General features: G+C 37.7%; 2 protein-coding genes across 3 annotated transcripts in view; one reads left to right on the top strand and one right to left on the bottom strand.

Annotated features, from left to right (window-relative positions):
- The first annotated feature begins 285 nt into the window (after positions 1-285).
- LOC106920154 (semaphorin-7A) lies at positions 286-19,136 on the top strand. The gene is made up of 14 exons (XM_014991008.2): positions 286-620; positions 2,215-2,348; positions 2,464-2,508; positions 2,602-2,694; positions 2,933-3,014; positions 3,293-3,400; positions 4,158-4,300; positions 4,401-4,585; positions 5,136-5,238; positions 6,723-6,903; positions 9,032-9,147; positions 9,324-9,469; positions 11,694-11,773; positions 14,878-19,136. The coding sequence occupies exons 1-14, from the start codon at positions 539-541 to the stop codon at positions 15,210-15,212; spliced, it is 1,833 nt and encodes a 610-aa protein (XP_014846494.2). The 5' UTR covers positions 286-538; the 3' UTR covers positions 15,213-19,136.
- Positions 19,137-19,925: 789 nt separating this feature from the next.
- LOC106920155 (AT-rich interactive domain-containing protein 3B) overlaps positions 19,926-27,874 on the bottom strand; it is a 63,896-nt gene continuing 55,947 nt past the window's right edge. Inside the window, exons 7-9 of one of the 2 annotated variants that reach the window (XM_014991009.2) lie at positions 27,512-27,802; positions 25,517-25,609; positions 19,926-25,426 (exon numbers count right to left, since the gene is read on the bottom strand). In XM_014991009.2, the coding sequence (XP_014846495.1) occupies positions 25,227-25,426; positions 25,517-25,609; positions 27,512-27,802 (584 nt within the window). In that variant the 3' untranslated portion in view covers positions 19,926-25,226. The remainder of the gene's footprint in view (positions 25,427-25,516; positions 25,610-27,511; positions 27,803-27,874) is intronic. The other variant, XM_014991010.2, reaches the window with a different exon arrangement.

The following is a 27,874-nucleotide window of genomic DNA, read 5'->3' as shown; positions in this document are numbered from 1 at the left end:
TTGTTCCGTGGTTTAAATCTTAAAACAGACTTTTATGAATGTGTCATTCCAAAAAAGAGTGACAGAGAGAGGGATCCTCCATCCTTCCTGGTGGGAGGTTTGAGATGAGCTGCGCAGAGCCGTACAAACTGACGCATCCTCCTCCCTCCTCCTCCCTTCCTGTCGGTCTCTCTCTTTTTCCTCCTTTCCTACTTAATCTTAGAAAGGTTAAGTAGAGTCTGTCTGCTAAACTTCCAATTGCCACTAGATGGCAGAAATTAATGTTTTAATCCGGGGAAGAGTCTGTTCCTAATATGAAATGTGTCTCGTGAACTTTAACTTTACACTTTGTTTGCCCTCGAAAGGATATTACTTTTATTGTGACCATAGATTATTTAGAAAATAAATAAATGTAGTTGAATTGATAGTGGTTTTGTTTGGAAATCTAAATGAACTCTTATCTTATTGGAGCTTGGAGTCTTTGACAACCCCTCCCACCTCAGTTAATTCGAGGGTGAGACGCGGACGGCTGTTTATTGACTTACCTGCTTTGGCAAAAATGTTCACCTTACTGCTACTAATTTTCGCTTGTTTAAATGAAGCGAACTTACATTCACCGAGGATGGTGTTCAAATACAAAGGTAAGACATGTTTCTATTTCTGTTTTTTTTATCCCGTAAATAGACCAAGTTATCTACTCACTGCCGTTCACACGAGAGCACGATGTTCACTGCAGTCAGAAAGTGAACGATACGAACTATAAAACATCGCAATTGACAGGAGGAAACTGGAATCGATCTCATAACGTTAGGACTGTCAGACTACTCTTTCCACTGAGCCTGCTGTAAAGAAAGACAGCAGGCTCTATACATTTTTAAATCCAATATAAAATCGTACTGTAATGGTGGCACCATATTGCAATATATACTATATATAGTCTACAGCTACAATACAATATTATGTTGATAACTGCCTGTAAATGGGTGGCAGTGTGGCACACCCCTTAATCCCCATTAAATGTACCGTATCATGACAAACAGTTTTTTTCAGTCCGATCCCAGAAGAGAGTTCTGAACTTAATCTCCTGTGTTCAAGAGCAAAGACTTTAATCTTGAGTTTGTCTTTGTGCCTTGTGAGGGTGTATATCTTTTCAGTTAAATGTTGTTCTACTCTGAAATACTAAATTAACAAGTGAGGCTGTAGATATTATAAGTTCAAGACCTGCTTATAAGTGAATATGGAGGAGCATTTTGATGTGTTTATGGATATTTTACTGGGATATGGTGTGATAGACAAAATAGTGCATAACAGTAATGTGTAGGGAAAACAGTGGTTTATCTATGCAAAAAATAACATTCATTAGATAGTAATCACCATTCTGCTACATTAGAAGCAGAACAGGAATTACAGCTGTGCTCACCAGCCTTGCCCATCTGAACACAGTCATGTCTGTCCATTTTTATTTGAAAATGAGCTCAAACCCAATAAGACGGAAAAGACCCCATTTTTGAACATCAAATTTCAAATAATCTTGTTGGAAGGCGAACAACCGCGTCAGTCCCAATTATTTTGTCACCTTAACAGGATTTCTGCCTTCTCTTTAGCTTCTTCCATATTTCTCACCTGCTTGCCTCGCTCTACTGATGAAAGGCATTCACACAGCACGATGCTGCCATCACCATGTTTCATCATAGCGATGGCGTGTGCAGGCTGGTGTGGATATTTCCACCAAAACATAATCGGTGAATGTGAAGTGAACATCATAGAAGCAGATAAAGTTTGCAATAATATTGTTGGTAATTCAGTCAAAATAAAATGTGTGTCATATGTTTAACAACCTGTGATTGTGGCTTGATCACATGGTTTCTGGTGAAAGATGATTTCCCATAATACCTTAAAAGGTTAGTCGTGTACAGCTATCTATAGTGTGTAGCAACAAATGTGATGATGATGTATGTGTGTATATATCAGATATAAACCAAATAGTCAGAGGTGGGAAGTCATCAGCAGATGTGAGCAATTAGGTAGTTGCTTTATTATAAAAAGCTTTACGTTTACAGATATTCTTCATATTCATTCCACATTAAAAGCTTGGTGTGTGATTAGTTTCATGACTCCTTGTTAAATTTTGTAACATGTTTTGATCAAACAGGAAAATACAACCGCAGGTCACTTTGGTTGCAGATGTCATTTTATAGTGAGGCTGATATTTTCTCAATTTGTCCTTACTTGCAGAGGCTCCAGTTAAAAGGTTTCCATTGCGTGAACAACATTTGCCAGTTCAGATTCTCTTCGGAGAATGGTCGGCTAATGTTACATCTGTTGAAAAGACCCGTCTGGCTTTCTACAACTTTAATAACACCGAGAAGGTAGTTATTACATTTACATCGAATAAAACTGAGGAACTTAAGCCATTCCAGAACTATTCTATTAGTAAGATTCGTTTAGAAGCAAAGTAAAAAAGTCCCATATCGTCTTTCACAGGTTGCTAAAGACACAGAGGTCCAGTGGAAGGATTGCCCCAGGAATGTGAGCATCATAAAGTCATTAGATTCACCAGAAGTTAATCTATTCCAGTTCCAGTTCCAAAGATATAAAGACAAATTTTCTCTTGTCACCTAGGACTGCAAAATTGCAGTGGTTCATCAGAGGGAAGAAGGAAAGCCGCTGCTTGTTTGTGCGACCAAAGACAGGACATCACAATGCTGTGACCTGGTAGGAAACTGAGAAATGTTAACCAGAACTAACAGTTTTGCAGAACAAGTTGTGTTGCACTTCACATGATGATAAGAAGACAATAGCTTGGCTAATTATGAAACAATTTCATCAAGACAAATAAAAAAAGGAAATGTTCCTGTTTTTTGTTTCAAACTACTGGGGGGATGCGAGAATTTTTATTGTTAAATCACATTGTGTTGCAAGATTGATTTATTATTCCTCTTTTTTTTTACAGGATTCATCAGGGTCACTCACATGTGATAAAATCGACATTAACAATTTTAACATTAAGGAAGGTGAAAAATCTGCTCTTGATGGTAAGTTTATTTTTACAGTCTTTTTTTTTTGTTTTGCTCAGCTGTTTCTGCTCTTTGCTTTATGTGTTTTCACATCCTGTCAGATTTAAATTCTCACAGGTACATTTACTCTCCTCATCCTTATAGGAGCTGTATTTCGTCAATGTCTGTGCTATTATTTGATTCTGTCAGCTTGGATCTAATGGTATTCTCTTTCGCTTTGCTTCTACTCCATATGTTATTTGTCAGATGGAACCTCAAATGAATCTGACCTATAATGTGCACCTGTTCTGTTTCAGAAACTGATGCAAAACCAGATCTCTACCTTACGTCCTCTGGAGCTCACGAGAATGTTGGCATCCACAAGTTTGGAAGTAGAAGAGTGAGACCAGTCAATCATGGGAAAGGTATTTACACACAGTACAAAACTCTTTTTTTAGCCCTTTAACATTACGTATTTTTGAACATTACATCTGCAATATTAGTAAATACACAGAGTATATATGGTGTTTAATTTTATCTCAATATGAATCCAACTGTTTTCTGAAGACCTGTTGGAGAACATTTCTGGAAAAAAAAGAGAAAAAAAAAGAGTATCAAGAAGATGAAGGAAAACAGCAGGCGATGTGGAGAAAGTTAAAGGAGGAGACCGGGGCAGCTGTTCATCCTCCAGCAGAACAATGATCCTAAACCTACAACCAGTCCAGGAATTATTTAGATCAAATCATATTCATGTGTTGGAATGGTCCAGTCAAAGTTCTAACCTAAATTCAATTGTGAATCAGTTGTGGAAACTTGAAAAATGTTTTTTTTTTGTTTTTTTGTTTTTCACAAATGCTCATCATCTAATCTGAATTGACTTTAAGCTACTTTCCACTCAAGAATGGGAACAATATTCAGCCTGTAGATGTGCAAATCTGTTAGAGTTCTTGAGCTGATGCCTCACATCTGCTCACCTGAGTTTATAAAGGTGTTGTGACATCAGCAAAATGGCTTCCAGCACTATGAATGCTGGGAGATGCAGTCTGAGCTGTTCGTTTTAGTAAAAGGATTCCAAAACAAATCACATAAAAATCCCATTAAAACACATTCGATTTGGTGACTGATTGACCATTTTTGTTTTATCTAATCACATTCTATGTTCTTTTGTTTTTCTGCCTGTAGAGCAGTACTATTTGGGATTGGTTCTGAGCAAAAGACAAGACGAGCCATTGCAGAACAAAGTTTATTCTTTTTATAAGCAGAAAAACAAAGACACAAGCCTGGGCTCTAACATGTGGCTCCCCTTTGTCAGCCAAGTTTGCATGGTAAGATACTTAAAATGAGAAAATGTAATCAGATTCACTGCTTACGCTAATTGAAATCTGGATCAGGATGATTGATCATGCATCTGGTGGCTGTTTCAAGGCTGATGTGGGGGGTCCCAAGAAAAACCTGCAGTTTAGCTGGACGTCTCTGATGAATGCACGGCTCTACTGTGGTCACAATACAGCGGACAACAAACGACATTTCTTTGAGCTGGTGGATGTGGCCACTGTACATTCAAACCATTGGAAGGACACCAGAGTTTATGCACTGTTCAGAAATGAATGGTAAGATGTCAGTGTGCAAGAAAAGTCACAAATGAAACTTTCTTATTGTTATATTGACAGAAACCAAAGCTCAGTAAAATGTTACATTAAATTTAAGTTGTTCACATTTTGACATGAACTTAAATTAAATAATGTGCTGTTTGTTAAAGCTCTGGACTAACTGGAGTGGTTCTCTGTCACTATTTAAAAAAGTAGCACTTGTGGTATAACCAGGATGACTTGTCAGCTGTTGTTTGCATGATAAACATTTGCAAGAATCATGTGCAGTCGTGAGCAAACAAGGCACAACTGCATGCAAACATTGTGCAAAAGGACATGTGCAATATAGATTCTGAGGTAAAGTAAGAGGAGTACTCTATGTGATCTCTGTGCTTTGGTTTTTGTAAAGCTGTCAACATGGCCATTGCTAACACTTGCTCCATTTGTGCAGTCGACTTTTCACAATGTTTCTTAACCACTTTCAGGTCTGCAGTCTTTTTTAGCCCAAGAGCCACTTCTTTTTGCAACAGTGTCTCTGTGAAACTCTGCTGACTGTCATTTCTTTATGCAGGGGCATGAGTGCTGTGTGCATCTACACAATAGGAGACATCGAAAAAGTTTTCACCAGATCCCCCTTTATTGATTCAGACAAGAACGAAGAGGACATGAAAAAGGTATAAGTGAAACTAACTCCATATGGAGTGCAGGCATCTCTGAAGAACTCAGAATAATGTCAAAAGTTAACTTGTTTTGATAATTAAATTCAAATAGTGACACTTGCTCCATGACATTATGTCTGAAAATGTTTAAAAAGGATTTTTAATGCTAAAATAGTGTCTTATGTCCTACAAGATCACAGAGAAAACCGCTGACTTGACACTTGTCCAGCAGACGGTCACTGACCCAACTTGAACTATCTTAAGTAGTTCAAGCTGCAGATGGTCATTGCTCAAGAAGCTGGCCATTCAGGATATTGTTGCCACGCGTATAGGCAGACAAGGAAAACATGTGTTAGAAAATGTGCACCAGCAAAATGGATAACTGCTGACTTGAGAGGATTGAAAAGGAAGGCCTGTTTTAAGTGTTTGAGGGAAATTCTTAAGGTATGAACTACAGCCAGAGCCACTGCTTCAAAAACCACCACACAGTATTGAATACAGGATACAGCTGTCCTGATACGTCATGATACAGCTATGTATTCAGGCCATAGTTGGATACATACCAACTATGTATCCAACTATCCGCAAGCCCAGCATGAACGTGGGGGCAGACAGGACCGTGACCCTGCAGTGACCCCCAGAGACAGAAGACGAAAACAGAAAACGAGCAAACTTTTTCTGAGGGAAATTCTTAAGGTATGAACTACAGCTAGAGCCTTTGCTTCAAAAACCACCACACAGTATTGAATACAGGATACAGCTGTCCTGATACGTCATGATACAGCTATGTATTCAGGCCATAGTTGGATACATACCAAGTAGTCCTGAACACATCAGTTCAGGACTTCAATTTCATTTCAATTTCATTGCTTGAAACTGATGTTGATAGTTGAGTTAACTCAACTATGGAACCACAGACAATGTCCGAAGCATTTGATCTTGACTAAGCAGAAAAAGGATTGTACTATTTCTCAGGTCTAAAGTTCACTTTTCAGACGAAATCAAATTTTTCATTCCACTTTATGAAGTCCCAAGTCAGTCCAACCATCTTCCAGTAGATGTTAGACCACTCCATGCTTCCTGTTTTAGTAGTGTTTCGTAATGTTCCAATTTTCTGGCATGCGTAATTTTGGATTTTTATTAGCTAAAAGCCATCATTATCAAAATGACAACAGTAAATGACAGTATTACATCACTCTGTGTAATAAATGAGGTCAGTCGTTTATGATGTTCTTACTTACTGAGATACGGCTCTATTCTCTAGAAATGATTCCATGTTTGCATCATATTGAGTTGAAATTACTTCAAGTTACAAATTAAACTGGGAAGATTTGCTTTCCTGTGACACCTTCTCAGTACAAGTTATTGTATTTTGAATTCTAAATCAGTCTATCGGTATCTGTGGGAACAAAAAGCTTAACAGCACCTCAGGGGGTCACGTCTTAATTAGCAACAAATGAATACAGGATTTTTCTAACGTATGAACTTTGTGCCTTCAGTGTGTTCCTGACAGCACCAAGCTTTCTACTAGCATCCTGGGAAGAGTCGAAAAGTTTTTGGAGATGAAGGAGTGGGTGAAGCCCAGGATGGACCCAGTTCTCTTCAACCATCACAACTACACCCGAATTGTTGTTGATGCTTCCCCAGGGAATCAACACGACGTTATGTTTCTCTCTCTAAGTGAGTACAAGTTCCCTAAACTAGTTACGAAATGAGCGGAAGTTTTCAAGCAACCTTAAGAACGTTCAGACAAACACTTGTAAGTTCAAAAAGTACAGAGGAGTCAAGCCATTGTAGAGTTAGGCTGAGCTGAATGAAAAATGACCTCTGGAAACTGAAGCCGGGCTTGTGGTGCGACTAAATGGGCGGCTTGCTGTATTAGCTTATCTCATTTCAGCTTAGTTGAACATTTTTTTTTCTTACATCTTGGAAGTTTTCTGCTTACTGGTACAACTCTCGCTGATTAGGTTCAGATTTACGGTCATGTCTTGAAAGCTTAATTATAACTTGTATTGGGTTAGCAAGTATAGATTTGACCTCTTCCCCTTGTTGCTCACACATCAGGTTTTTTTAAAAACAGCAGAGAAACTTCTGCTTCTGAGATGATCTAATGTACGACCTAGAGCTAATTCAACATGTATCAGTAACTCTCTCAGGGATTAGTATATTTTTATTTTACCATAGGGGAAATCATTATATTCCCTACTGATTTTTGCAAACCTGCTCACTATTAGAAAAACAGCCAGTCTCTTATTCCCATTGTGATTTCATTGTTATGGGGAAGGAAAGCGTGTCAACAAAAAGTCCGGGAAAAAAACATTGCACCGTAATAGTTTTGCATGTGACTGAGATAAATAAGCACGAAACTTGCTTATTTATCTCAGAAACTTGCCAACAAGTTTCTGAGAACTTTACGTTCATTTACACAAGTTTCTGAGAACTTGTAGGCAAATACATTTGCTGCCTGGTACATTCCTTGTCATGAGGGATTATTGGTGACTCCTCTAGAAAACAAATCCTGAAAGTCTCTAAATGTTTTGCCGCTTAAAGCTTCAGCTCTGTCTGGGGTTTTCTGTAAGAGTTTTCCATGATCCTCATCCGACTACATGAGGTGACTACTTTGGATATGTTTTGATCAGCAGAGGGAAATACGATTCTCAAGTAAGATGTTTGGCCAAATGGCAGTGAAGTTGTCCTGAATGATCCAAAGCATGATGCTTCCTCCTCTGGGCTTGATTGTTCAGATGTTTATTCAATGTCACATGCTGGTTTTTATTTTAATTATGTAAAGCACTTTGAAATGCCTTGCTGCTGAAATGTGCTATACAAATAAAATTTGATTGATTGATTGGTGCTACATCCAGCATTTCTCGGCTAAGCTCAGAGAGCCAAGGCGATATAAAACAAATTGATTGTTGTCTCTTTTGACCGTGGCATTTTGTATCAAGCCTTTTTTTAGTTATTTATATGTTCACCTGCAAACTTGATTGATTTGTATTAGAGGTGGGCATTTATTTTGTAAAGTACTCATTTATTTTTTTAGTAACACACAAATCAATTTGTTTTATGTAATTTTGGTTTTATGGATTTTTGGATAATATTCTTACTTTACATTAGCATTAAATGATTATTTAAAAAAAAACAGACTGGTTCTTTTGGGACACGTATTTGCCTCACAGTGTATGTTTTATTTGGGCTGTGTTACCAGATGATTCAAAAATACGCATGTGCAACTTCCTGGAGGTTGACCAAAAATGGTGCCTGACTCACCATGATAAGTAAAAAAAATAGCTTTTCTGGGTATTAACACAAGATTATTCTATTCTTAGCACAGAACCCTATATTTGTATTTCCAGCTAATAAGAACACAATATTTTAAGCTCAAATATTACATCATACCAACAAAAAAAGACAAGCATAAATGTGAATAAATGTAAATTATGTTAACAAACTGCTAAAGGTTATTTTCAAAAATGCACTTTTAATCTGATTAATGAGCCCAATAGACTGTATATTCATTTATTTTGTCCAGTTTCTTCTATTACTGTTGCCTACCAATAGGTTGTTCTTCAAGATGTGTACATCACTTTGGTTGCCTCAGGTTATGTTTTTTTAAATTACACAATAATTGATTTGATGTAACTGTGGGTCTACCTATGACTGTTTCCAAATTTCTTGTCTGGGAAGTGTTGCAGAACATTGAAGTCAAAAGTTAAGATTCATTTACGCCCTTAGGGGACAAAAGACATCTGGGTGTGAAGGCAGGTGTGTGTCATCATCTTCCCTCTGTCTTGTGCCCTTTAACCAGGTAATGGTGCGATTCACAAGGCATTACAGTTGGAAAGTCATTCTTTCATCATCGCTGAGTATCAACCTTTTAATTACTCAGCCCACATCCTCAACTTTGTCCTTAACCCCTCCACTGTGAGTAACAAGTGAACACCTACATGACTGATCCACCCACACAAAAGTCTGACTTAGTGTTTGGAATGATTTTATTTAACTATTATTACAGGTTTGAAAGAATTATGAAAAAAAAGTGTTTTAAAAAGATTGTTTGTTTTTTTTATAAGAAAAACGTTGGTGAACCTTTGTTACAGAAAAAGCTGTACGTGAACTCACAAACTGAGCTGGTCCAAATTGACGTGGAAAACTGCGGCCAGTATGGAAACAACTGTCCGGACTGTGTTCTGTCCAGAGATCCATACTGCAGCTGGGAAGACCAACAATGCACCTCTGCGAGGAGGTAAGACCTCAAGGCTTCGTCCAACCACCGATCTGTCTTTTGGAGTAAAAAATGATCCAACACAGAGGCTTATCTACAGACTCTCTAGCAGAACAATAAAACTTTCACTGTTTTTCCAAAGATTAACTTGACCACTATTATCATCTGGTTAAAAAAAGGAATAGGTCAGATAGAATGCTTGAGGATTATGTACAGATGTGCCATCAAGGGTTTGAATCCTATTATTTTGTATATTTTATCCTTAATTCAAAGGACAGTTAGCAGTTAGCAGTTCTTCCGCTTTGTCAGTGTCCATTGCCACAAAGTCCTTGCTTGTATAGTGACTAAACCTTGTTGACACATATCCGTGGTGATGAAAGACACAACAGTCAGATCTGCCCAAGCCTGCAGAGTTATCACTGGTTGCTTATTTTGGAAATGGATCATCTGCTACATGAGTTATAAAGAAAAGCCGCACCTACTGAAGGAAATTCACGTCCTTTGTAGAGCAGTTCTTTGACACTGTATAATATTTCAATATCAGTGTTGATTATATAAATACATAAAAATCATTCAGTAGCATTTCGTTTCATGGTGCATACACGTATGACAAGTAGGTGAATCTGATGACATTTTATGTTTCTTATCTAGCCAGTTGTAACAATTGTCTTTTTGTGAGCCACTGTGCTGCTTAACTCTGTACCAATGCTGAAGCTTGTTGGTCAGAATGCAGTGTAGCAGACTGCGCAGGCATGAAAACGTTGCAGTTTATCTTAGCTTTATTTGCACACCACTTTGAATTCTGACCAGAACTTAACAGTAACGATTATAAAATCAGGTGCACAAACAGTAACAACTTGCTTCTCTTTCTCCTGTCTGCAACACGTCATGGCATTTCCTACGATTTTCACTTTCTGCATGTTTCCGTAAAATGTAAGGAGCTGAAACGTTTTATAGGGATCTGCGAACTGTCTGTGGAAGAACTGAAAACTACGCTCCACTTTATATTAAATTAAGGTTGCGCACCAGTTATTGTGGTTTACCTAAATTTAAAAAAAATGACTAACACAGAACTGGGTCTTACAGCATTTTGTTTCATAGTGCATCAGCTTTGAGGGGAAAACCCACTCCCTGACGCCTCTCCCCCGTCTAACCATTCCCACGGAGGTGTGAGTGGAGGAATTGAAAGTGTCGTTTTGTATCAAGATAAAATTACAAACTTTTTTTATAGGAATGTATTCATTTCAGTTATTTACAAAACAGAGATTAACCTTAAATGTAATTACAAAATTCTAATGGATTCTAATGGAATAATGGAATCCAACTGTGTCTAAAATCAGTCCAGATAAATCCAGGTCATCACGAAGTCGTCAAGTTAAATCAAATACTGTCAATCTGAAGTGACCCAGCTAACTGGACTGAGTAAATTACTTTTCAGTCTTTGTTACTAGTATGACAAATTGTAAGCCTAAATCCAACAAAACCTTTGTTCAACTCTTTATCAAAAGAGTTTTTATTACATGAAGTTAATTCCTGTCATATTACTACTGGGAACTTTTTTTATTTTTAATCATGTGGTAGTTTGGAGTTACCCACAAAATGTGACTGCATGTGACTCATATACATACAGTAAACAGATTAGTTAGTCTATCTAAAGTTTAAAAAGTGCAACAGACATTTGCTTACTCTTTGAACAGCTAAGTGAAAACTGAGCTGTACTGAAGTTGTTGCATTGTTGCAGAGGCCCACATCAGGGGAAATGCAGACATTTCCGTCTTTTTTTTTCTTTCTCACAAGACCCTCTGAAACCGCACAGCACAGCATCTGCATACACATTATGTAGTGTGACAGGTTGCAAGCTCTGGATTGGAGAGCCAAGGGTGAGGGGTGTTAGATGATTGATTATGGAAACTTTATTCACAGCCTTGAGTTGGTTTAAGGCCACTGACTGTTTGTGGGCTCAAGGAAGGGCTGACAAAGGGCGATTAACAGAAGACAGTGAGGGAAACTTATTAACTCTTTGAATTAATATGGGTTACAACACATTTAATTCCACTTTGGGATCAATAAAGTATTTTTCAACTGAATAGAGTTTGAATTACAGGACATTATAGTGGCTCACAATAAGCAATCCCTTACCGTAGAGCAATAGCTGACAGGTGTGCAGTCAAGATACAGTTTGCATTTTTAAAGATGGCAAGCACTTCCTGTAGCATGACTGACTGACGTTACTTCCGTTTTGCAGTGGTGCAAGTCCTGTGGTCCACAGGAACCATAGCATGTGCTCAGAAGACCTGGCATCACCACTTCGACGCTCAGCTGGAGGTACTGACATATTTATGAGTGTACTTGCCTGTCAAGTGTAAATGTATAAAGAAACAGGGCTTTGCTTTGGGTTCAAGGTGACTCAGTTAACTACCATTAACATCAATGCTTTCAAAGTATTTTTATTGTTTCAAAACGTAAAAAAACTAAGGAGTTTCTCAGAAATATGCCTGCTTGTGTTTTACATTCAGGAAACAGTCATTTTACATTTTATAGCAAGCTCTAACCAGATGCTCTTTAACTAATAAACAAAAGCAAGACAAAATGAAATTAAGTCATGCAGGGTTCTGTTTTACTCACGATGTGATCCATCTTGTGACTTCTGCATTTATTTGGTTCCTGTCATTTGACTTATCAGCAGCTTCCTATGTTTCAGCTTCCACTGAATCATCTACTTAGTTGTAAAAGTTTTATGTTGTATCACTTTGCATGATATTTCCCTGCTGATAGTTTGATCATATACTGTACAGTTCCTGGATACATGCAGACAGGGAGCCTTAAATTACTGCATTAACAGGCATGGAGGTAATTCATCATTATTCCTAATCCACAGCAGTTTGGTGTTGGTATACATCCTGCATATCTACTTGTAGATATTGTAAATAATCCATCTTGCTATCAATGGAATGAACTTTAGCACAATATAGCAGAGTCTTTTCTTTATTTAGCTCTCATAACTACCAACTCAGTCAGTCTGCTCTTTGCAGTTAGCTATGCAACACCTCCTTTATAACAAACTGTCCACCATCCTCAGTATAGCCTCAAAGGCCATCCTTATCACCATCAGAAACTGAAAAAAAAAACAAACAAATAAAACCTTTTTTTACATGGAGCCAAAAATAAATGTTTACTTTCCTGGAGGAAAAAAGATCACTCTGAACGTGTATGGAGTCATTCTTGAACTTTCATGAAGAATGAGGATGAAAGTAGCTCATTAAATGAGTAAATAATGTAAACCTTCCAGTCAGTGTGGGGGATCTTGTTATCAAGAGATGCAGGACTGAGTTATCTACAGTGCGATCGTAGGAATTTACTGGGCAGCTTGCTTGAGTCATTTACCCGGCTGGACAGCCTGAAACACACAAAACTGATACATAACAAACTAGATGAAGTTTCTGTTACTTTTGGTTTTGACTTTAACCAGTGCTAGGCTTCCCTTTTAAGTCTTTAACAGGACAACTGTTTTTGTTTTTGGAAATACTGTTATTTTGTCTTAAGGGAACTATTATCTTTGGGCTTGGTCACATCTTTGTTCTCCTGTGGAACTAAATAAAAGTGGAACAAATTGGTCTCTGTTTACACTACAACTATTCAAGTGTGCTATAAAAGCTTGTCTGTCCTGAGTGAGATTACCTTATCTCACATCCTCTAACTGATTTCTGGTGCTAAGAGAGCTTCCTGTGTTTGGAGAGCTGTCCACTATTACGGCTGATTTCAGCATCCAGAAAAATGCCTTCCGTCTGACTTTTATTTGACCAACTTACAAATGTCCAAATATTTGGATTAGCTCTGTTTTTTTTTCTTCTTGTTAAACCGGTGTTGTTCTTACCAAACACATCAGATCCAATGAAAATGTTTTATTACGTTTCCCTGGTTTCATGTTGCTCTTACTTAGATCCTATCCCTTCTCGTTCCACATCCTGAGTTATTTCAACTGTTTCCGGCTTCTGCTAAGGTTTCCTTTTTATTTTTCAGAGAACTTTGGTTCCCACAGCCTGACACCTGTTCTCAATTTTGGCTCTGCAGCTCCTCAATTTTTTGAGGTTTTATGATGTTTTACCAAAGGTTCATCTAACCTACTTAGAATATCCTCAAAGGTTTTTGACAGGAGGGTAGGCCACAGTAGGTCATTGATGAAAAGCTGGGTGTTAAGAAAAACACTGTAGTCAAGCATGTTACTGGAAAGTTTAACGCAAGGAAAACATGTGGGAGCAAAAAGTTCACGAGCAACAGTGATAACTGTGGCATAAAGAAGCTTGTGCATGGATCAAACTGATCAAATTGTGAAGAGAATTTGATCAGCTCAGATATTTTTGCTTGGTAGACTCTCTTGTCAAAAACTTTTCTTTTTCATTTGGAAGTCAAAGTCCCAGAGTTGGAAGGAAGCAGCTCTGTAGGGAAATGAACAAAGACATGTTTAAACTAAAGGTGGTGATGTCAAAAGGAAGGAAGATCAATGTCAAAATAAAGCAGGGGAATTAGTCAACCAGAACATGGAACATAGAGAAACAAATTAAATATGAGAAAAAACTCCAAATAGAAAAAAGGAACTATCTTTTTTTTTTGCTGCAATGGGTGGTTCTGTTCACTGACAGATGACGCCCTGAGGGCTTATCGGTGTAGCACACTTCATATCTGGTAAAAGCCCAATCTTTAGTGGCCTAATTTCCCAGTAGCGATGTAGCCACAGGCTTCTCAGAATTACTATGCTAGGTTACAGTTCTGATTGTATCTAAAGAGAAGTTATATTTTAATCATGAAAAACAAACGCACACAAAATAAAATCTTCTGACTGCTTCAAATACACAGTTTGTCTATACAAACTTTACAGAAAGTAGCATCTGTAGAAGGCAGGAAATGAAATTGTGGGTTTTAATTTCCGTAGAAATAAAAATATAAATGTGTAGCTTTTATTTGCACTTACCCCAAATACTGCTTTGTAGAATCACAATTTTTTTTTGTCTTACCAGAGCACCTGCTAACACATATCAGGTGTCCTATATAATACTTATTTTATTAAAGTATTCTTTGATACACTTTTCACCTTCTTATTTGGAAAAAAAAAGATCAACTATGCATCATTTTTAGTTCACTTCACAATTATGTGCTACTTTGTGTTTGTCTACCAATGAAATTCCAGTTACATTTCTTGTAAGTTTATCGTTGGAAATAAAAAACACCAGACTGATAAAACAAAGTGAATACATTACTTTCTTTCCACTGTCAGTAAAATGATATCATACTTCCTGTTCTGAAGGAGAATGTTAGATCACAAGCACCAAGTTAAATAACAAATTAATCAAGGACACATTTTAGAAACAAAGATGCAATAAATTTTGAACTCATGTTTTTTTTTTTTTGTTTTTTTTTTTGTTTGTTTTTAGGCACCAAAAGTCATGTAGACAACTCAGTGAAAAGCATCACAGTTCCCTCTGAGTCCAGCTGCTTCCTGCGATGTCCAGTGTCATCCCATCATGCCCAGTATACCTGGAAAACTCCTGGAGGCTCCAGTTCCTGTTACTCGAGGGACGGCGAGTGTCTTCTGCTGATCGACAGCATGACTCCCAGACAACAGGGAGGGTATAAATGTGAGTCTGAGGAAATGGGCTATCGAAAAGTCCTGGCACAGTACGAGCTGAGATGTCCATCTGCAGGCCAGACATTTGGTCCAACTGTCTGGATCTTTATTGCAGCAGTCTTCAACAGTGTCTGGTTTTAGTTCTGAGCCTTTAAGCACATTTTTCTTTAATTGCAGCAAATTAAATCTTGAACAAGATCTGTCAGAGCTTGAGGTCGGTGTGGTCAAACAGGCTAGACAAAGTGAAAATATTGTTGCAAAAACGAAGAAAAACGAAGAATGTGAAACAGACTCAAAGGTCACTTTAACAGCAGCACTGTTCTCATGTTTAGATGTTCCTTTACATTATTTACTAGACATTTTAAAAATGTTATTATGGACATTTATTTCAAGATGGTCATTATTGATGTAACAGTGCTAACAGCAACAACCCTTCTTTGAAATGGTTCAAAAAGTGCAATTAGGAATTCTAAATATAAACTAGAATAAATAATAAAGCATGATGTTGCTCAGAGCACAAAAGCATAGAATTAGACTGAATAGATCTGCCAGATTGGATTGGGCACATTGTGAACAATATCCAATCTAGATTTTTTTTTCTAATATCCAGATCAATATTTATATTAATATCAGATCTGTTAATCTCCAACTGGAAAGTTTTGTTCTATTTGTCTTTGTAGATAGATATTTCTTTTTCTTGATAGTTTTTTATTTTTTTCTTATCAAAGTAATTAAATATGGCTGAATACACAGTAGCATCTTGCTGAATTAGAATACCACTGAAGTCTATTTTGTTCAGAAATACAATTCACAAAGAGAGACATATATAGTTAGATTACATATATAAAGTGGTTTATTGGAACTGTTGATTGTGGTGATTAAGACTGGCGTAACATTTCTTTGAAAATAAAAACTTATTTCAGTTTTCAAATCGCTTCGACTGCAAGTGACAATCATCAGAATCAACTTCTAGATATGCGTAGTTAATGTATATAATGAGCTTACGCTGTAGGAATAATTTACTTCAGTGACTTTCAATGATATTCTAAATTAATGAGCTGTATCTGTCGTTATGACGCATTGATTTCTCTCCTTTCACTCTCATTTTGTTTGTTGTTTATATTAATTTGTGTCTCATTCTTGCTATGCGTTGTTAAAAAGGCAGCCTGGATGCGAGCAGGAGTTTTAAAAACATGATTTCAAGCAGGTGACTGCCATGGTAAATTATTAGTATCAGTATTAGTCAGAGTCACTGTGTGGTGAAAAACCTTAATCACATGCAATGCTCCAAACATTGGTTTTTCCCAAGATCTTACTGTGAAAATCAACACCTTTGTTGGACCGTCCGACAGCAGAAACATTGATTGTAGTCAAAATAATGCAAAATTTATATCAGTATTAAATATCCATTGTTGTGTTTTACAGGTGGGTTTAGTTACAGAATAACTTAATTTGTAGCCTGTAGTCAGTCATCACAAACCCAACATTAAAATGATCATTAATATTGTTTTGTTTACATCTTTAGGTGTCTTTCAGTGAGGGTTTTTTTTACAGTGTTTAATCATATTTCCAAATAGTTGTGTAAAGTTTTATCAGAAATCAACAGGAAATGTTTTACATTTAGACATGTTGGGAATTATGTGATGTTCTTGAAATATGCGATGTTGAAAATATAGCACAGCAGCACCTAAACATTATAAAGTTATATATATATATATATATATATATATATATATATATATATATATATATATATATATATATATATATATATATATACATACATATATATACATGGACCACAGCACAAAAATACAGTGCTCTGCAGTTACATCCCATCTTTTTACTGGTTCACTGAGATAAGGTGGAGGGGCTCGATCTATTCACAGATTGTTTGTTTCATATTTTACAAATATGTAAAAGTTTGGTAAATGTTACATACTCCATCATCAAGAGAAATGATCTGTGGTAACATGTGGTCTTAATGAGTCATAAATATGTTTATGTCAGGTGTGATAAATAACTATAGGGACACGTATGCACTTACGCTGGAACTACAACCCCTGGCAAAAAGTATGGAATCACCAGTCTTGGATGAGCACTCATTCAGACATTTCATGCTGTAAAACAAACTCAGATCAAAAACATGATACAATATTAAGGTCGTTCCAAAGTGCAACTTGTTGGCTTTCAGGAACACTCAAAGAAATGAAGAGAAAATATTGTGGAAGTCAGTGAATGATACTTTTATTGACCAAGCACAGGGAAATAAATATGGAATCACTCAATTCTGAGGAAAAAAGTGTGGAATCACTCAAATTGGAGGTAGAAAAAAAAGGACACACCCAGTCTATTTCCTTTCCCTAAATGGACACCTGCCCCAGATTAGATGTGCCCGTTAGTGTGCAGTTCAAAACACCTGCAGTCATGACACCTTGGAGGGCTGCTGGACGAAGTGGAGTGGTGAGAACCATGACTCCAACAAGAGAAATGTCCCTTGAAACAAAAGAGAGGATTGTGAAACATCTTGAAGAAGGTAACCCGTCACGCATGGTTGCTAAAGATGTGGGCTGTTCACAGTCAGCTGTATCCAAGATATGGACCAAATACAAACAGCATGGAATGGTTGTTAAAGCCAAGCGTACTGGTAGACCAAGAAAGACATCAAAGCGTCAAGACAAACAACTTAAGGCCATTTGTCTTGAAAACCGAAAAAGTACAACTAAACAGATGAAGCATAAATGGGAGGAAGTTGGAGTCAATGTATGTGACCGAACCGTAAGAAATCGCCTAAAGGAGATGGGATTTCAATACAGGAAAGCTAAACGAAAACCAGCATTGACACCTAAACATAAAAGAACGAGACTCCAATGGGCTAAGGAGAGGCAATCATGGACTGTGGATGACTGGATGAAAGTTGTCTTCAGTGATGAGTCAAGAATCTGCATTGGACAAGGTGATGATGCTGGAACTTTTGTTTGGTGCCGTTCCAGTGAGATTTATGAAGAGGCCTGCCTGAAGAAAACAACCAAATTTCCACAGTCCTTGATGATATGGGGCTGCATGTCAGGCAAAGGCACTGGGGAGATGACTGTGGTTAATTCTTCTATCAATGCACAAGTTTACATTGACATTTTGGACAGTTTTCTCATCCCTTCAATTGAACAGATGTTTGGTGATGATGAAATAATTTTCCAAGATGACAATGCATCGTGCCATCGGGCAAAAACAGTGAAGGCATTCCTTGAAGAAAGACACATTCAGTCGATGTCATGGCCTGCAAATAGTCCAGATCTCAACCCAATTGAAAACCTGTGGTGGAGATTGAAAAAAATGGTCCACAAGAAGGGTCCAACCAGCAAAGCTGATCTGGCAACTGCTATCAAAGAGAGTTGGCACCAAATTGATGCAGAATACTGTTTGTCACTCATCAAGTCCATGCCTCAAAGACTGAAAGCTGTTATAAAAGCCAAAGGTGGTGCAACTAAATACTAGTGATGTATTTTGAATGGTCTTTTGTTTATGCGTTTTTCATGATTCCATACTTTTTTCCTCAGAATTGAGTGATTCCATATTTATTTCCCTGTGTTTGGTCAATAAAAGTATCATTCACTGACTTCCACAATATTTTCTCTTCATTTCTTTGAGTGTTCCTGAAAGCCAACAAGTTGCACTTTGGAACGACCTTAATATTGTATCATGTTTTTGATCTGAGTTTGTTTTACAGCATGAAATGTCTGAATGAGTGCTCATCCAAGACTGGTGATTCCATACTTTTTGCCAGGGGTTGTACTTCATTTAATTGGCCATGACCTTTGAATTCCACCGCTTTGAGTCATTCTGTATTACTGAAGGACTTTTTATCGAGAACTGAAAAGTACATTCTTATTTCTGAAATGTTGTTTATAAATATATTTTTCATGCATAGTGTAAGATAGCTGGACTAACTAACGCTGAATATTGCAACTTGATTAGTTTATTTGTCATTGTTATAAAGAGTTAGTTGAATTTTTAGTGTTTAGTTTTATGAATCCTACTTAATAAAATATTTTCTTAATGAACAAACTGTTTTTGTTTTGATTCAATAAATAATCTTCACGATTTGCTGTTCCGAGTTAAATCGCCTCTGTGAAACGTATCAGAGAAGCAAAATTGACAGAAACATCCCAAAAGATTTGCATTTAAAGACAGGTGGCTCTACAAAGTATTGACTCTGGGTGGCTGAATATAAATGTAACATTTTTTCTAGATTTCTATTTGTGTGAGCTTTTTTTTTTTTTTTTTTTAAATATGTCCTTCTACTTAAAACTTTGCAGTGTACCAAGGCAAAACTCAATTGCATTTAATAATAGAAGTACTATATACAGGTACAGGATGCAGGTGCATTCCCTGTTAGTTCAGGTACTTCCTGCAATTAATTGTGTTGTATTGCCTTGTACATCTGGCACAGCCTTCAAGGCTACCCCAATTGAAAACAACAGAGAACAATTGTTTTTCTTCTGATTGCCAAAATGTCCCATGTGTCTCCCCTATCAGTTTGTTTGTTTAAAGGGCCTGGATTTCCAAAAGAGCACAACCGAATCATTGTTTACAAAAGAATGGTGAAAAAAAAAAAAAAAAACCTAAATTAAAAACAAAACAACAGGCGGGTTCCATTTTTGGTGAAGTGATCTGAATTTCTTCTGAAATTTACAAAGGTTTTTCATGCTTCTCTTTTCTCTTTAAAATGTTAACGCCGTCTTGTTCTAATTAACGATACCAGACACAACGGTCCGTCTTTACTATAAAATAGACCAACATTTTGAAACATCTGTCGTTTTTCATATGAAACTGCACAGCATATGGGACTAGGTCTTGACCATAATTCAACTCAGTTCAGTTTATTTATATAGCGCCGATTCACAACAAATGTCACCTCAAGGCACTTTACAAAACACATCCAATTTATATACAGATATAGATTATATATTCAGATTTGATTTACATTATGTCCTATTATGGATAACCCCAGATTTTACGAGGGTGTAGTTTCTTTCTCCCATGACTCTATATTCTGCGTGACACCCGATTACAAAAAAATGGATATGTAGCTTTAGCTGAAATTGGTTAACAGCAGTAAGTGTAAATAATCTATACAAAAAAAAAGAAACAAGTCTAGTGATTTCAGAAGAAATGAAACAGACACACAAAAAATACGATATAAAGTAAAACTTTATCATGACATACAAGTTTAAAGCCCTGAGAACCATATCTTTATATTAACTAATATGAACAAAACTGAATGTGTGAAAACCACTTTGGAAAAGTGCTCCTCTTAAATACAATCAGCACAAACCAGTTTTTACAAGCACTCTTGTGTTTTGTTCCATTTTTTTGTTTGCATTAATCAAAGAGAAAACTATAATATCAGTAATATTATTGTCATGTCCATAATAATAATTATAACAGTACAAAAATATGCACAAACCCCACAGTTGAATTAATATACGGAGCATTGTACAAGCCAAAACAACATAAAATTGATAAATGAGGTATTTGATAACCACTTGCATATGCACCTGTTTAACACAGATCAGGCCAGTCCTTAAACATTCGAAAAGTGTATTTTATTCCAAAAATCAAGAGACCTAAAGGTTCCTCAGACTTCCAACTTCACAGCTTCCTGATTGACGAGACGTCGCCTTGTAGTTAGTGACGACAGAAAGCCTAAAATAAAACATAAAGCAACTCAAAATCCAAAGAAGGAACATGACCGGAGCTTCCGTCAGTACTCGTCACTCGATGCAGCTTCGTCCTGAGGTACTGTTGAACGACAGGCACGTCACACACAGACAGGAAGCCTCAACTAAGCCCACTGGAGAAGTGAAAATGACTAACCAACCCTCAACACTTCCCACTCTCTGAATAGACCTCAAGCAGCACAGACAGGACTGTGGTGGTGCCAGTAAACTGGAACTGTGCCAGCCTCAGGAAAAGTTTCAAAATGACTCGATTTTCAACATGCTCACCGTCATTTTAGGAATTAGCAGATAGAACATTGGCGCCATCTGCAGGCTCTTTAATGTTACCACAATTATGCTCACAGAATAATATTCTAAACCTGCTTCCACACACTCCCACACACAAAACACAGAAACATACAAAGGCAGTGAGGCTACTCTATTAAACAACAATTACAAACCAAAAACTAAGTAAATGAAACCGACAGTTTGGACTTAATAAAAATGTTTCAGTTATGCGGTTTAGATGATTTAGCTAAACAATTTCAGCCAAGACAAATAAAACAATACAAATAAATATCAAAACTCATCTGGTAACAGTATGAATGGTGGAAAACATCTATCCAAACGGCAGGTGATAAACCCACCGAACGTTACCGGCCTGAAACCTGCACTGACCAGATCTCACCAGCAACTACGTTAAGGCAGCATCTATGATTCCCTCCTTTACGAGTTTGTTTCTGACCAAATAAAATGAACAGCGTGACCAAAAGCTGCTAGATCGCACATTTAGTGGCTAAGATACAGTCAAGCATCAAGACTGGGCCTCACATTCAACACAGGAGAAGCTGGAAAATATATTTTTAAACCTTATGTAATGTTTCAGAAAAAAAAAAGAAGAACTTGAAGGAAAACATGTCTTATGCCAGCTGTGTCTGGACCACCAGGAAGTGTGTTTGGCTGGAAGGAACTGAAACTGGGGGGCATTGCCTGAGCTTGCAGACAGGTGGTGTGTTCAGTGCCCCCCAAAATATCTGATTATATAAGCTCAAGATGACATGAGACCTGGCTTTTTGTTCTGTATAACACTTCAATCGCTCCTACACAGCCAGCGTATGACCATCCTTTCATGTCACACGTTCAGATTCGATTTAATCTAGTTTAAATTGTGAGCAGAAAGTGAAGGCATGTCATAATATGTGGAGAAAGAAAGGATTTGCACCTCACCTGACCTTCTTTTTCACAAATATTACAAAGATTATGTTGCAAAAGGTTAGGTGAGACTTTGTTTTGCAGTTCAACAGACTGTCGGACCTGTTTTTCGATGCACCTCAGCACGTGCAACCAGGATTGTACGAGGATGACCAGCCGGACTAGTCTTTGGTATCTAGCTGTGCAATAACCAGAAAATCAATGTGTTCTAACACTGGTCACATGATTGTACACATGCATTTCATTTCAAAACGGCCAAGAAAGAATTAACTGCAATTCCTCTGTTCGCAATCAAATGTCACAATCCTGCAAATCTGTACAACAGTGAGGAACAAACATTTCTGTTCCTCTTCCCTGAAAAAAAAAAAAAAAATGCATATATCACTTCCCTTAGACGAAATCCCTCCACCCCACCCCGCCCACCCCAAACCCCACCCACTGGGAAAAAAATAGCAGGAAAAAAAGAATGCATGAAACAGGGTCTATGAGTAAATACAGCAGGAAGAAAGCAAACCCCTCCCAACTCTTAATTTTTTTTTTTCCTCCCCAAAACCCACCCGCAGTGTGTCAGTACATCCATCTCAGTTTCAGTTCAGGCAGGATTTGGCTTCACAGCCGAGGTATGTAGTGTCGCTCTCGCTTTCAGAGAGTCTAATGAGGTATTTTCTTTTCTGTTTTTTTTTTCTTTTTTTTTTCTTTTTTTCTGAAACAGTCACGTAGTCTTGTGCATTCTTCACGAATGAATCTTCTTTAAATTATCAGTGATTCCTTGCGGTTGTCACTTTGCTTCCTGAGAGAGATGCCCTCCAGAAGAGAGAGGCCAGTGTGAGGTCTGGGAACTACTTACTGATGAAGACGCTGTCCTACTGGACATTCAGGTGGAAGGATGCAAACCAGAATACGGGGTGGGGGTGACAAAATGGGACCGTGTAGCTGGGTTTGGAATGCCACAGTAGGTCTGATTAGAGACAGGGGGCTCAGGGTCTACTGGGCTTGTTGGTGGACAAGAGCTGCTGTTCCCCCCCCAAACTTTGTGCGTTAAGTTGTTAAAAAAACAGGCCTGTGAGCAACTGGACTAAAAGTGCATCTCAATAGACAGAAATATTTTCAAAAAGTTAATTTATTTCAGCGCCTCAATTCAAAAAGTTAGATTTCTTACACAGAGAGTCAATATATTTCAAGTATTTACTTCGGTTAGTTTTGATGATTGTGGTTAATGGGCAGGGATGAAACCCAAAAATTCAGTTTCTCAGATAATTAGAATGTTAAATAAAATCCATAGCTTTTAGAGCACAAATTTCATGTTATGGTATCATAATAATGGGGCAGACTACTTACAGCACAGTTACTGACAGTCTCGCATTGTAAAAACATAAAATCTTACCAATTATTTTTGGTCGAGTTTCTAGTGCAAATATCTTAGTACATGTGGGAAAAAACAAAACGAAGTTAAAAGTAACTTTTCATCAAGGTTTGTTTTAAGTAAATAATTCCTTAATACTGATAATAAATTATTAGTTCCACATGCAGATTATTTCACTTATAGCAAGGGAAAAATGTCTTCATTATAAGTGAAATAATCTGCCAGTGAAAACAGGATTTTATATGAATATAAAGGAATTGTTTACTTAGCTTTATCTCATTTCAAATACACTAAATATATTTGCACTAGAAACTAGACCAATAATAAGTTTTGTAAGCCTATTACAAAACCTTTCGTGGATGAAAGTTAGCCACAAAAGCTCTTGGTAAAGAAGCTGGCATAATCTCATAATCTCAGCATAAGGTTAAGCATAGGGAAGACCAGAGGTAAGGAAAAAAATGTCCATTTAAGAGCTTGGGGAACTTTCACAAAATGTAGACTACAGCCTGGGTCAGGGCTGTAAGATCCACCGACACACAAAGACTTATTCAGGACATGAACAAGCCAGCTACCAAGAAATTTAGCTTGGCAGAACTTGGCACCTTTTCGCATTGCTTAAAGAACCAGTATGTGCCTTAATGAACACGGCATCACGGCGTTCGACTGGCCAGCAAACCGGCCTGACCTGAACTCCACTGAGACCCACCAGGGTGCTGTTGCGTAAAAGATGAGAGACACCGGAGCCAATAATAGAGAGCAGCAGAGCCGCAGGCTGATCACCTCCCTGTCAGGTCGCATTGATGGGAGTAATTCATGCGAAACGAGCTTCAACTAGGTATTGAGTGGACATATTTTTCAGTAGGCCTATATTTGTACATGGAATACTTTTTTTTTTTTTTTTCTGAGAAACTTGAAATATGTTTTTTTGTCATTAGCTGAAAGCCATAATCGTTACATTAACAGATACAAACACTTGAAATGCATGACTCTGAGGCGGTGGATTTCCCTTCTTGAATTAAATAACATTTTCAAAGATACTTGAATTTACTGAGATGCTCCTGTATAGGTTAGTGCTTCCAACCTTTGTTAGGTCTTTTACTGAGGGTAGTTGTGAAATGAGGTATTTAATCTGCCGATCTACAGCATCATCTTTATCATTCACCAGTCTGAGTTCAACACGAGGCTACAGTGTGTTTCAGACCTGAGTGGCCTGGGTTGGAGGCCTATTGCTGTGAGGTGAGTGTGCTGTACATGAGGTTCTGTTGGTGAGAGATACCCGACTTCCCCTGATTGCAACAAGTTTAAACAGAATACAAAAATAAAGTTGATTCAGGTTAAATATTCTACAGCTCCTGAGGTAAAGACACCACTGCAGGTTACTTGATTTGAGGTATGTAAAAAGAGAAAAAAACTGAAAACAAAAATCAATCTAAAAAAAACAAACAAACAAAACAAAAAAAAAAAAATCAAAAAGACAACAAAATGGCAACAAAACCAACAAAATGTCCTAAAATAAAACTTTTCAAGTTCAGTTGTGAATACGCCTGTCAGTGGGTTTTGGCTGAGCTGATTGTGTTTAGCATGTACACTAGGATTAACAAGTGTATGAGTGTGTAGAATGTGTGTTTTGATTTGTGTATATCTATGCGTGTGATGAATTTAATGCAGAGAAGTGGGTTTTATGTGATATTCTGGGGCTCTATGTTCATGATTACACAGCCAAAAGGTTGACAGGGTTGTTGAGGTATTTGTTGTGCAACAGTTTCTTATTCTTATCGGTTTCTCATTGTACTGTATATTCATGCTGGGGCCTTGCCGTGGAGCAGCGGCCTAGGGAGCGGGTACAAAGGAAAGCTCGAGTTAGGGGGAACTGCTGGGCGCCAGCTCGGCGGAGCCGGAGCCCTTGGAGGAGGAGGTGGAGGAAGGTGTGGGGCTGAGGGTCTGGGCCTGGGGAGCAGAGAAGCCAAAGCTTGAGCTGGGTCCAGCAGGGGATGATGAGGCGGCACTAGCAGCAACAACAGGCCCTGGTGCTCCGCCGGACTTCTGGGCAAACAGGGTTCCTGAATAAAACAAAGAATTTCCAAAGACTGTTTTTATCACTGCCGGAGTGAAAAGTACAAATTAAAGGTTCTGATCTTTTTCACACGCACCTGAGTAGATTGTGCCATTAACCTCCACAGATACAGTGATGCTGGCATTCCCATTGGTGGAGATGCTAAGAGACATATCCTGCTGCTTCTCATCTAAACCAACACAGAAGCACTTATTATTCCATTATCTGTTCACAGGACATGCTCATCACTTTAATCCCAATATTTTTTCAAACTAATTTTGTGAAGTGTAGTGAATACTACGGCTACGTTCATACTCCATGTGTTGATGCTCAATTCTGATGTTTTGCTGAAATTTGATCTTTTTTAATTTTTTTTTAGTCACCTTCCATTCCGCTAATTAAATGCAATCACACTTCTGTGTAAACAATTAAAGTCTCCAACGCCACCCGCAGACACAGAAGAATGGGCTGTTTTGATGTCACAGAACAACCCATTGTTTACAGAAGTAATAATGGAAAGGGCCATTTTTGGATCGATTTTAAGGTTTATTCAGTAATAGGAGCCAACGGTCGGTATCATCACACGACAACACCACGAAGGAAACTAAAGAAAAGGAAGCACAAGTAAAGCAACAACCTTTTGACTGCATCTTCTTTAGAGATGTCTGTCTCGATGTGTAGTCAGAGCCAGGAATATGATGCGCTTCAGTGACACAGACTTTTTTGTAAGTTCATAAATTATCATTTTCAGTCGTTATTTACATCCTGGTTTAAAGTGACATGCAGATGTTTTGAAAACAATTGGATATGTAAATCAGATTAGTACCACATATGGAAATGGCACAGATCAGAGTGTTTTGGGGGTGAAAAGATGGGAAATGGGTTGTTCAGACTTCCGTGAAAAAGTTGGATATGGGTCACATTTGCTTGCTGTGTGAGCAAAACCCAACAAACCAACTTTTTAACTAATTTTGCCCATTTTTCCACAAGGTTCCTCCAAATATCCTGGCAGACCTGAAGGTCAAGTCATAATGACCTTCAGGTCTTATGCTCAAAATAAATGTGTCAATGCCTGTCATACATGTGGAAGTCATTCAAATGTAAACTATCTATTTTGGCTGACTTATTTGACTGGAGCTGGACAGTATATCAAATTTCAGTTGGTTTGGTAAAATCAGTGTTCAATCGCAAAGAACTGCTTGGAAGGTTAGGATTGTTTTTCCAATGCCATGGAAACAAATTCGACATGCCAATAATATTTTTGGCTTGCTAAATATACTTTTACTCCCTTCACTCCCACACTGTAGATGTTATTCTTGCATATCGTGGTGGGTCATTGTTATAATATAGTCAATATCATTACAGAAATAGCCAAAAGCTAGTGTCAGGAGCTACCAGTACCAGAGGATGAAAACTGAATCTGAGGTGGAAATAGAGCTGATGAAACCCTGGAGCAGAAACACATGTTGGCTTTGAGGAAGCAAAACGCCTCTTCTGAACCAATAGGGTTCAGTTCCTCAGTCTATTCATATCAGTTCTGGTGTTAGAAAATCACATTTGTTTCTAAATGGTTCTGAATTCTTCCCGTTTTTCTCTCTCTGACTGAAGAAGTTCAAAGCTTTAAAGCTTGTTTCTTTACTCTCCTGAGAAGATGGCAAACCACTGATGACTAGTTCTTTAATCAGTTTAATTAATATTGTTGAAATTCAATCTCCCAGCCATTAACGTCCTCTTTTAGCTTCCATAGGTACCAGATAGTGTAGAATCAACATCGTCAGTTTGTGTGTCTCTTTTTTCCATTTTAAATTAAATCATTAGTAAGTAGACTCAGTGATTAAAAAGAAAAATAATTCTCAATTTTGTAAATTAATTCTTGGAATATTTCAATGTTAATTATGGCAAATGTGAAATTATTTTTGACTGAAATTAAATAAATGGATTTTTTTTATTGTTGATAGAAATTGTGTAATAGGGAGGAAAGAATTAATCCTTCAAACCAATTTTTTGATAGATTGTGGGATTGATTAATTTATATCGACACAGGAAAAACAAAGTCACCATTTACAAAATTTCAAATAATATTTTTCACAACCTTGGCAGCGCTGACCTCTGGTGGTGATGGTGGGGGCTCCCAAGCGCAGATTCATGGGCATCTGGGATGCCATGGCCAGCAGGTTATGTTGGAAAGCCTGCTGCATGAGGCGCTGCTGCTCCTCTGCCAGACGGGCCATCTTTCTCTCCGGCCCCTCTCCTCCCCCGCTGGTCTCCAGTTTTTCTCTGAGCTGCTCCAGGGTGGCTGCTCTCGCCAAACCAGCCACCTGCTGCTGACCCAGAGACAGCGCAAGAGGAGGTCTTGCGGCCATGATCGCAGGGGTCAGGTCTTCTAAATTATTTAAAACAACAACAACAACAAAAAAAGCAGTTGTACATACAACTGTGTTTAACAATCGTGTTG

This window comes from Poecilia mexicana, unplaced genomic scaffold (assembly GCF_051168715.1).
Source record: "Poecilia mexicana isolate PSO_F unplaced genomic scaffold, ASM5116871v1 scaffold_3, whole genome shotgun sequence".
NCBI classification, from domain to species: domain Eukaryota; kingdom Metazoa; phylum Chordata; class Actinopteri; order Cyprinodontiformes; family Poeciliidae; genus Poecilia; species Poecilia mexicana.
The sequence above is the reverse complement of the archived record's forward strand: the minus strand, read 5'-3'. Positions and strand labels throughout refer to the sequence as shown.

What these genes read in the sequence shown, in the direction of transcription:
- LOC106920154 (XM_014991008.2), top strand. Translation starts at nt 539, where the DNA reads ATGTTCACCTTACTGCTACTAATTTTCGCTTGTTTAAATGAAGCGAAC. An exon ending in GGAAGGATTGCCCCAGGAAT is followed by an intron (nt 2,509 to 2,601) that starts GTGAGCATCATA and finishes CTTGTCACCTAG; the next exon opens with GACTGCAAAATTGCAGTGGT. An exon ending in TTGTCCTTAACCCCTCCACT is followed by an intron (nt 9,148 to 9,323) that starts GTGAGTAACAAG and finishes CCTTTGTTACAG; the next exon opens with AAAAAGCTGTACGTGAACTC.